This window comes from Nymphalis io, chromosome 19 (assembly GCF_905147045.1).
Source record: "Nymphalis io chromosome 19, ilAglIoxx1.1, whole genome shotgun sequence".
NCBI classification, from domain to species: domain Eukaryota; kingdom Metazoa; phylum Arthropoda; class Insecta; order Lepidoptera; family Nymphalidae; genus Nymphalis; species Nymphalis io.
The window spans coordinates 4,356,619-4,367,565 of NC_065906.1; the positions used below are offsets into that span (position 1 = coordinate 4,356,619).

The window sequence follows — 10,947 nt, forward strand, 5'->3', positions numbered from 1 at the left end:
ATTGTGTGTAGAATATTATAATTTATAAAAATTATTTAATTAATAAATAGAGAAGAATTTTTAATAATTATTTATTGAAAAAAATATAAAATTAGAGTAAAAATATATAACACTGATAAAAATTATAAATATCTAAAAATTAATATGCGGGATCTTTTTTTTGAATATACAATGTACTCTGGATGTGCACTAGCATTATAAGGGTAATCAATATGTAGGGTTCACATTATAAAATACTTTTTGAAAGCATTAACAAAGACTTAAATCGTGACATCTATTACACTTAGTACACTACATATGTAACTGCAATAATATATTTAATCAGCAAAATCAAAGTATTATGTATATAAGTTAAAGCTTAGGTAAGCAGAGAGTTCATTATTTACCTACACCTATAAAGACGGGCAGATTCTACCGGGTATAGCTGGCAAGAAATCCAGAAAATATTAAATATTTTACATTTGTTTTAAGAGCTAAATAGAGTCTCCATTTTGTCTTAATACATCAATTATGAATTAAAAAAAAGGCAAAAGCAAAAAGTAATCTTTGATTTATAGATTTGTTTATAATCGTTTTATAGAAATTATACCTACTCATTGAAAAATACGTTGTAGTGTAGGTGTCAATGTCAGTTAAGCGAATTGAATAGAGATTATGTACTCTGTGTGTCAGTTGTCATCACATCAGTATTTTGAGTACAAGAGTGGATGATAGTAAAATTAAATGAACGTTTAGCATTATTATCACATTACTTTATTTGAAATGTTGGGACCAGAATTCTAATATGATACCGAAATTTGTGATTGTTTATGAATGAGTGACACCGGTAGCGACACAGAAGCGACCGAGCACACTGCACTCATGGATGGCCACATAGCTGAAGCCCGACCCGATAGGGAGATCGCTGAACGGATTGCTAGGAAACGGAAGACAAAATCCGAAACACAGCGTAATTATGGAGTAAGTTAAAACATACATATAAGCTATAGATCTTTTGCATCTGACGTTTTCATGATTCGTCGATGACTAATTCGCTTTTACCTTTTAAATAAATAGGCTTTGTTAACAATAAAATAATTTTGTATTTACAAAAACTTCTTTTTACTTTCATGACATATATACAAAATGGAACAATAAATAGATGATTTCAAAATGATGTACATTTTATTACTATGTAAATTGTAAAATATATAGTGTATATTAATTCTTTTTTAAAACAACAAAGTTAATAATTTTTGATTATTATAGAGTGTGGCAGCATCACAAAGTAGTCGATCAAGTGCAGTGGGCAGATCTGGTCAAAACAATCATGAGGATTCAAGCGAACATCAGGTTGAAGAGCTGGAGCTTAAGTATGGAGCAAGACATGTTATCAAACTTTTTGTTCCTGTGACCTTATGTATGATAGTTGTTGTTGCAACTATATCGTCCATCAGCTTCTATTCAGTCAAAGATGTATATTTGTAAGTAACATGTGTATTACCTTAATTTGTTAATATATATCTAACCTTAATATAATTTGAGAATTTACTGTTGAAATACATAATATTGTAATAATTTATGTTTACAATAATTTATTGAATTTCTGAGTATTTATTTTTTAAATATAATTAATGGAATTATGCATGTGGCTAATTTGTTTTAATTTAAATTTTCAGAGCATATACACCATTCCATGAGGAGACTCCATATGCATTGACCAAAGTATGGAATGCTCTTGCCAACTCCATGATCTTATTGAGTGTAATAGCTTTGATGACTGTTCTACTTATTGTTCTATATAAGAAGCGATGTTACAAGGTCATTCACGGATGGCTCATCTTATCTTCTCTAATGCTACTCTTCTTGTTCTCATATTTGTATATAGAGTAAGTATATAAACAAGTTTATGTAAGTTCTACTTATACTTATAATCTATTCTTATAGTAATGCAGGCTACAATATAGTAGGCAATTAAAAATAAATCTTCAAAGATTTTTTTTTTTTTTTATATGCCCTGGGATGGCAAATGACTCTAAATTAATTATATTATTATTATTATATTATTATCTTATCATATTTTTACATTGAATTCAAATACTATCTTATAAAAAAAAGAATGGTTTAAAATTATCACTATTAAATTTAATAATTTTCTTGTCAATTCTATTCTATTATTACAGGAAATACTATATAATTAATTACAGGAAATTATAGTTACACATTCGTATATTACTTATTTAAGAACAAAAGAGACAACAGTTATTTATATGTTGTAGCATAAATATTTAAATCGAAATTATATTTGCATTAATACAAAAATAATATCATGGTAAATAAATTAACACAAAAAAGTATTTAATGGTGTAAATTTAATTGATGCAATGATTTCTTTTCAGAGAAGCACTAAGGGCGTATAACATACCTATGGATTATATTACATTAGCATTTGTTATGTGGAACTTTGGTGTGATGGGGATGATAGTTATACACTGGAAGGGTCCTCTACGTCTTCAGCAAGCATATTTAATATTTATAGCAGCTTTGATGGCATTGGTGTTCATTAAATATATGCCTGAGTGGACTACATGGGCTGTTCTAGCTGTCATATCCGTATGGGGTAAGTACCAGCTATGTAATCTGAAGAGTAATTTTCAATAACAAATGTGTGTGTGGAGGAAGATTAGTGGTTTAAGTGCACTTTTAAAAAGCAAATTGTGTATTTATTTATATGTTTATTATAACATATAAAGTTTATTTGTTATGTTATTTTTTGTGACATCAAGTGTAAGAAATGCTTGCAGAGTAATTTCATAAATACAAGGATAAATAAAATATAACCTTACTAAGTAATAAACGTATATAGAATTTCAAATTTTCATTTTCTTTTCTCGAAATTGATAAATTTTGTCAATGTTTGTGCTCATTTTGTAAACCTGATTTAGAGAACTTTGATGGATTAAGCTTTAAAACTTCTCTCTAAAAAGGAGAGGCCTTAGCCAGTGGCTTATTTACAGGCTGTTACTTTGGGCTTTGCCTGTACTCACTCCTATTGTAGCAAATGACTTCATGCAGTTCATGAACAAATTTGTACTTGTTAATTTTTTATATAACTTAAGCTTTATTAACTTTTGGATTGATATTTCTAATTGATTGTGAATGTAACAATGAACTGCCTAAATTAAATATAGAGCTTGTATTTAAATATAGAGAATGTTATCTGATCGTAATCTACTTATGTAAGTACAGACACTATAATTAATAATTTTTGACAATTTAGTAAGTATTTTATGTACATTGCATCAGGACTCAACTTTTTAAATTTCGAATGACATATTTTCTTGAATATTTTGTAAAATAAATCTCATCTATAACAAAAATGTTATATAGAGCTGGGTTTCTATAGCCATTTCTATAACAAAATGTGGTCTGTAAAAAAGGTGCTAACAATTTTCCTTTTTACAGCACCGCTCAATCAGAGACATAAATTCTTAATCCCCAAGGTTGGCAGCACATTGGCGATGTAAGGACTGAATTAATAAAAAAATTCTTATAGCGCGAGTGTCTATGTGGTGACCACTTACCTACAGGTAGCCCAATTGTCAGGCTGCTTACCTGTTAGAATAAAAATCGCAAAACGACCCTGAACTCAGTCCTACTAAAATGTATGTTTGTTTTCAGATTTAATAGCAGTATTAACACCAAAAGGACCTCTGCGGATATTAGTAGAAACAGCTCAGGAGCGAAACGAGTCTATATTCCCAGCACTAATATATTCATGTATGTATAAAGTCTTGTTTGTATTTTCAAATTTTGTAGGATAGAACACCTATGTCAAATGTTTGTGCCAATCAATGACCCAAAAGTTATTAAACTTTTTCTTTTTAAATATCTGTTAGGTACATGTTCATTACATAAGATATCTTATAACAGTATATAAATTTTGGAATAGTTATTTTTTATTTTGCATCTTGTATAGAAAACAGAATACTGCGAGAATGATTTTAAAATTATAATTTTTTTTTTTTTTGTATAGAATAGGAAGGCGGAGCATATGGGCCACCTGATGGTAAGTAGTCACCAACGCTCTTAGACATTGGCATTGTAAGAAATGTCAACCATCGCTTACATATCCAATGTGCCACCAACCTTGGGAACTAAGATTTTATGTCCCTTGTGCCTGTAATTACACTGGCTCACTCACCCTTCAAACCGGAACACAACAATATCAAGTATTGCTGTTTTGCGGTAGAATATCTGATGAGTGGGTGGTACCTACCCAGACGAGCTTGCACAAAGCCCTACCACCAGTAATAATATAAATATATAAATAATATAATAATATAAATTTTAAAATCAGCTGTATACTACAGAAATTTCATCTTTTAAAGTTTTATTAATTAATTTAGAAGAAATTTATTTATTTTTGATGCTTAAGAAAGTGAGTGTAATGCATCTTAATACAATAGCGTAAATAATTACAAAATACAAATATTTATATTGTTTAAAAGTGTTTTCCTCAAAACTATAACACTTAACGTGTATACATAAAATTTTAACATAATTAAAGAAAAGTTTTAGAAAATTACTTTATATAAATAATTTTTAATTTTGTTTAGATAATATAAAAAACTGAGTTTCTTTCGGCGGTTCGGTTTCTGGTTAGGGTGTTTTCTTTTTCAAACCGTAATCCTTTTTATAATGAATAAAGGAATTTGAGTTTGTCCGTACAGGGTGAATTAGTACCTGTTGTTCCGAATAAAATATAAAAATTATGCTTTAAATAAGAAAAATGTTTGCAGCGACCGTCATGTACTGCTTGGCGGCGCCGGCCACAGGTGAAGGTGAGACGCCGGCGCGCGAGCTGCGTCCGCTCAACCCGCTCCACCCGTGCGACCACGGTCCGTCTAACCGCCCTCTGCCGCATTTACACACAACACTTCGTACCCGGGTCTCCTCACACTTTGAATGGTCACCTTGATGGAATTATCCTGAGTGATAAGTGGAGATTTTCTTCCATATTTGATACCAGGCACATTCACTTTGGAGAACGTTCACTCGATTGAATATTTATTTCTATGCGAAATTTTGAATAAAGAGTCGTTCCTTGAATCGACAATTTATATGGAGGGAAGGTACAATGATTTACTTGAAACCAACTTCTAGATGAAAATATGTAAACAATGATTTGTAATTGTTACGAATTTATAGATGAGTTAATCTATGTTTATCTGTAATGGTTTATCTTTTGTATTCAATTGAAATGAAACAAAAATGAAAGCCAATCTACATTTATCATTTTATATTATTCTATGAAGATACATTCGAAGTGATGAGTGTGAGCCTTTAGAGGCCATCAAAGTATTTTATCCCTCATTTAGCTATATAATTTTATTTCTAGAAAGTACGATCAACGAATTCTTGGTGTCCTTTAATATCAAATGGATTGCCAGTTGTTAACTGTAATTGTTTTAAGCGAAAAAGTAATAAGAATAAAAACTTAATGAAGTCATGTCACTGCAACCAAATCAAAATCATAGAAATGGAAGCGCAGAATTTATGGTCCATTGTGAAATTTTGCTTTAAAATTGCAAAACTAATTGAAATAAAAATATAAATCAAGAGTTTGAAGAGGAATAAATTCAGCGTTCTAAAAAAATATCGTATAATTATATAAAAAAATTTTGTTTAATTAGTGTTTAATAGTAAGAAATTAGTAAAATTTAAAGTGTAAATGCGGCGTTGCGCTTAACTAACTTCTTCTTAATTTAATGGTTTTTAATATTTCTGAGCTTTCATCCTGATCTTATCCCAATGAAATGCTTTGATATTGTATGCAAGGTTATATATTTAACGACAAGACTTGAGCATGAAAATATAAACAAACAACCTAATATTATTATTTAATAGATTTGAAAGTCCATAGAATGGCACTGTACATAGTTGTAATAATTACTAATAAACGTTTGAATCTTTACGTTTATTAGTAAAGCGATGAGGTGACCTAGAACAAATTTAATAGCACGATACTGACAACTAACTGCTATAATTATATATATGCATGAGATGTGCCTCTTGCTGAGACTTTTGCGATTATTTGTCAAATAAATCGGTCGTCGATCGTGTCCAGGATCGGAAGAAAATGATTCGAGTGAGGGGTGCGCGGCTCAAGGCTCGGGATCGGGCGAGGGGGGCAGTGGCGCCGGCTGCAGCAGTTCGGGGCGATCAGCGAGCGGCGCAGCGAGCGCGGGCGGCGGCGGGTGCGCGAGCGGAGGGGTGAACGTGGGGGGCGGGGGGAGCGCTGGCGGCGGGGAGGCGGGCTTCGACGCAGCGTGGCACGCACGTGCAAGCGAGCGGGCGGCGCCGCGCCGACTGCGAGTGGACGGCACGGCGCCGGCGCACTACGTCACGCGCGTCGAGCGCACGCACACGCACTGCGACCGTGAGGAGAGTGAGTGCCGATATTATTTGCCCACTTTGCTTGTTATCCTGGACGCAGAGACGAAACGTCTATTAACGACCTAATGATACACAATCTAAGACATCGAGTGATCTGTTAATAATATAATAATAATATTGTCCTCCAGACAGATTTCAGCCACGGCGGCCAATCTCAAGAGAGATTAGCCAATTGCGCAGGAGATATTGTAGTGCACGAATGTGTGCGCAAACACAGGTGCACTTTCTATTCCCTAACTCTCATAATCTGATGGGACGGCAATCCGACACGACCGAAAAGAGTTCGTGTTTACGTGCTTTCTGAGGCATGGGAGTGAACACACTTCCAACTTCCAGACTTAGGGCTGCTACTAAAAATTTTCTAACAGAAAAACCCAATAACTTTTAATTGGCCCGACCTGGAAATTGAACCTAGGACCTCCGGGTCTGCGGCCTTACATCTATCCACTAGACCAGGGAGGCAGCATGTCAATAATATACATAATATTCATAGATAAATATTTGACATATATCAAATATTATGTGTGTAAGTCACTGAACTTATTTTGATAAAATTTGTTATGAAGGAAGCTTGGAACCCAAGAAAGGATATGTATGCTACTTTTTTGTATCTAACACCTGCCCTGACACATGGGCGAAAACTAGTTTTTATATAAATATGAAACAAATTTCAAAAATTGGGTTCTATTTTATTGGGTCCTAATATAATAAAATCGAAAACATTGTTGTTATATTTTAAATAATTTTTATAGTTTATTTTACTTAAACTTTACTTTTGTTGGTCTTTTTCAGAGGGCGTTAAACTCGGATTAGGAGATTTTATTTTTTATAGTGTGTTAGTAGGCAAAGCTAGTTCATACGGAGACTGGAATACCACACTCGCCTGTTTTGTAGCAATACTTATTGTAAGTATATCAATATTTATTTATTTCTTTAAATACAACACCATCTGAACTCTAGCTGTAGTAATCAATAAATTTTGAAAATATTTTTTTTTTTTAATTCTAAAGTACAAATTTATACAATCATATCAATATTTAAAACATTTTCATTTTGTAAACAGGGACTGTGTTTGACATTGCTGTTGTTAGCGATTTTCAAGAAAGCGCTTCCAGCTCTACCCATCTCGATAACCTTCGGTCTTATATTCTACTTCGCCACCCGCTACGTCGCCAAACCCTTCGCAGACGCGCTCGCCGCTGACCAAGTCTTTATTTAAGAACTAATACACACTCACTTATTTTATTAAAAAACGTCATATGCTGTATTTTTTACCAAAATTCATACTGCCTACAGCAGCCGTACTTAACCAAAGCAGTTAAACAACTAAACGCAAGTTTGAATAACAAACCTTGGCTTTTTATTGTCATACCATATCAGAGTTAAGTGTTGCCAACGTTGAAGAATTTTGATCTTTTTTTTAAAAAAATAACAAAATTAAATTAAAAATTAAACAATGATGTGATGCGCGAGAAATAACATGTTGTTTTATATGTAACTCGAGAAACGAAATGGTTGAGTACGATTGTTAAGCGGCAGCGGCTTGAAACTGTTCAGCTCGATTTGAGTTGTATCACATTTTATAATACTACTATGCTATGAATTTTTACAGCTAAATAAAAATTACCACTTCTGCTAATATTTATCATTTTATAATACGAGATTGTTCTACCAACCCGTATTGGAGCAGCGTGGTGGAATAAGCTCCAAACCTTCTCCTCAAAAAAGGAGAGGAGGCCTTAGCCCTGCAGTGGGACATTAACAGGCTGTTTCTGAAATACGAGATTGCATTTAAGGCTAAAAAAAGACAATAATCGAACTGAACAGATGTTGTAATATTTGCCAATGATAACATGAATAATATTTATTGTCTAAAATAAAAATAGGGTTTTCATAAATAAAAATGAATTATCAGAATAAAAATATTTGGACTGAATCATAATAGGTTCGTTTTTAGGCTAGTTACGGACTAACTGACATAGTGTAGATATTAATGTTAGCATAATGAAATTAGCAAATTGAATTTGTTATGCAATAATTTAAAAAATGACACTTATATAATAGGGTAATGTTTGCTAGTGTGTACATAGTAAATATTGTCTAGATAATTACAGCCATCGTAGATAGTGTCCTGTGTGAATTCACTATGTAAGGTTAATGTCCACAGGTAATTTAGTATGAAAAAAAACAGAAAATAATTGTATTAAATTAAATCACATTATTCATAAACATTTATTAAATTAATTTTTTTACTAAAACATGTTTTTGTTTCATTTTTTCAACTTGAGATTTTTTTGAAATAACACAAAACATATTTTAGTTGAAATATATTAATTAATCTAGGAATTCGTCGAATCTTTTACCTACAAAGTGGTGTAATTCAAAAACATGACAGATATTACAGTTAACATAATTTGGTATGTAATATACGTTTTGTTAAATACCACAAGTAAATGACGAAGTTAAAGAAAATACAGGATACGCTATCAACAACGGTACTTCGACATTTATTTGTAATGTCCGCTCTACGTGTCGTTCACGGCAAGTGTTGATGGAATCGTAAGTTCGCGTTTGCACTTCGCCACATTCCCCAGTGGTTGCGGGTATAAAGGGCCATTTACACAGAAAACACGCGCGAAATATTGGCGGCCGCGATTCATGGGCGCATGTAGAGTGGTGTGTTTCCATTGAAATAGTAAATGGCAATTATTGTGTTCGAAACATACCAACAATAACAAAACATTGTACCAAGTCAATATTGCCAACTTAAGATAATTAAATGAACTTTGTCACCAACACTTGTTGACAACACATATCTTGCCAGTTTTTCGTTTAGTGGAGATGCAGCTGTAACTTAATTTAAAGTTCTACATTCCAATAAGTAATATATCATAACATTTGCTTTTGAAATTAATTTATGTTACATTATCATGGTAATTTGTTTAAGAAATATAATTTAACAATTATCTTAACGTATTTCATTTTCCTAATAGTACAAAAAACATTACATGATTTTAAACACAATTTGCAAACCTTGAGCGTAAGAATTATTTTATTTAAAAAAAAATTAAATTCGAACGATTATAGAATACTACATTTTATTTAAAAAAAAGACATTTACGACTTAGTGGATGCTATTCACATTTTATAATGTAGTGTTGATCTCAAGTTAAGACTACAGACTTCATAGATACCATAGTATACCTTATCGCTAAAATATTACAGTTTGTAGTCAACAGTGCACTATAACTAAAAATATAAAATGCCATATTATGTCATTATTATTAGTAAATATTTGGCAATGAAGATGTTCTATTATCACAGATCAAATAATAGTATTTATTTTAAATTGCTGTTTTTCTTTTGAGACAATCGTGGAGTGATTTGTCCGCAAGGACGAAATCCAGACGAAGGAAAAACGACAGAAATAATAATCATCAATCAAATATTATACACGTAAAAAGTAGCAGATGCAACAGATGTTACAAGCGCGCGCATTCAAAATTGTAAACATTCTAATTGGGACGTTGTGCTATTAGCCGTTCTCAAGCGAAAAGCAAATAATTAACACACAACTACTTTAGTACATCGAGGAGCTGATCCGTAACAACCTGTGAATGTCCCACTGCTGGGCTAAAGGCCTCCGCACCTCTTTTTGAGGAGAAGGAACATCGAGGAGCTGATCAACGATCGTAAATACGGCATTAACCATGGTCTGACGGTGATCTTACCGCACTCATCGTGTATTCAATGTATCTTCACCATTTTATTTCAGAAAATTCCGCTAAAACCACCAACTGCATTCGTATCATTGGTCTTACAATATTGGATGAAGCCCAACTTCGGGACCGCTTGGACGGGAAAGCCAAATCAGCTTTATAAGACTCAGGGTGTTTAACAGGGCGAAAAGGTAAAACTGGTGGTATATAACGCACAAGTTAGGCCTCATTTGGAGTTGAGCCTCTGGGTCTGAGCACCCCAGTATCAGCTCCTTCCACTTGATCGAATGCTAAAGAGGGCAGTTGGAATTGTAGCCAACGTAAAAATTCCCTGGAGCATCGAAGATACTTTTTGCATATTATATCGACTCCGAGTGCGTATAGTGTCCAGAAGAGTTATTTAAATCAATACCATCTTCCCTGTTTTCTGATCGGACGTTGCGTCGCTGAAATAAATGCCATCCCCACCACCTGGATGCCTGGTTTTCTTCCACCTATTGTTAAGCCATGTACCTGCAAACTATGGAACCAACTTTCACCTTTTCAAGAAGCGGGTAAACAGTTTCCTTGGTTCTGAAATGTCCATGGGCGGTTAATCAGTTCAAATCAAGTGACCTGCCTGCTCTTTACAAAATAAAACAAACCACATGTAATTATTGAAAAATGTTTGTGTAATTTTATTTACAGACAATATATAAGTTTGATTCTAAGTGTCATATCCAATCATAGATTATGAAGTGCAGCGCATCTACATCGGCATCGAAGGTTAAAAGAGGAAATCAAAACAAAA

General features: G+C 33.0%; 1 protein-coding gene across 2 annotated transcripts; it reads left to right on the top strand.

The window, feature by feature from the left end:
* The first annotated feature begins 659 nt into the window (after positions 1-659).
* On the top strand, positions 660-9,404 carry LOC126775913 (presenilin-2). 2 transcript variants are annotated; one of them, XM_050498076.1, is made up of 9 exons: positions 660-960; positions 1,249-1,463; positions 1,659-1,868; positions 2,379-2,599; positions 3,661-3,759; positions 4,782-4,880; positions 6,110-6,430; positions 7,231-7,343; positions 7,502-9,404. In XM_050498076.1, exons 1-9 carry the CDS (start codon positions 814-816, stop codon positions 7,655-7,657), a joined length of 1,581 nt encoding a protein of 526 aa, XP_050354033.1. In that variant the 5' UTR covers positions 660-813; the 3' UTR covers positions 7,658-9,404. The 2 variants fall into 2 exon arrangements, with proteins under 2 accessions (XP_050354033.1, XP_050354034.1); XM_050498077.1 differs by having other exon boundaries at positions 4,782-4,823.
* Positions 9,405-10,947: the final 1,543 nt, after the last annotated feature.

Coding starts and splice junctions, on each gene's coding strand:
- LOC126775913 (XM_050498076.1), top strand. CDS start 814: ATGAGTGACACCGGTAGCGACACAGAAGCGACCGAGCACACTGCACTC. Junction 1,869..2,378: donor TTCTCATATTTGTATATAGA/GTAAGTATATAA, acceptor ATTTCTTTTCAG/AGAAGCACTAAGGGCGTATA. Junction 3,760..4,781: donor CCCAGCACTAATATATTCAT/GTATGTATAAAG, acceptor AAATGTTTGCAG/CGACCGTCATGTACTGCTTG.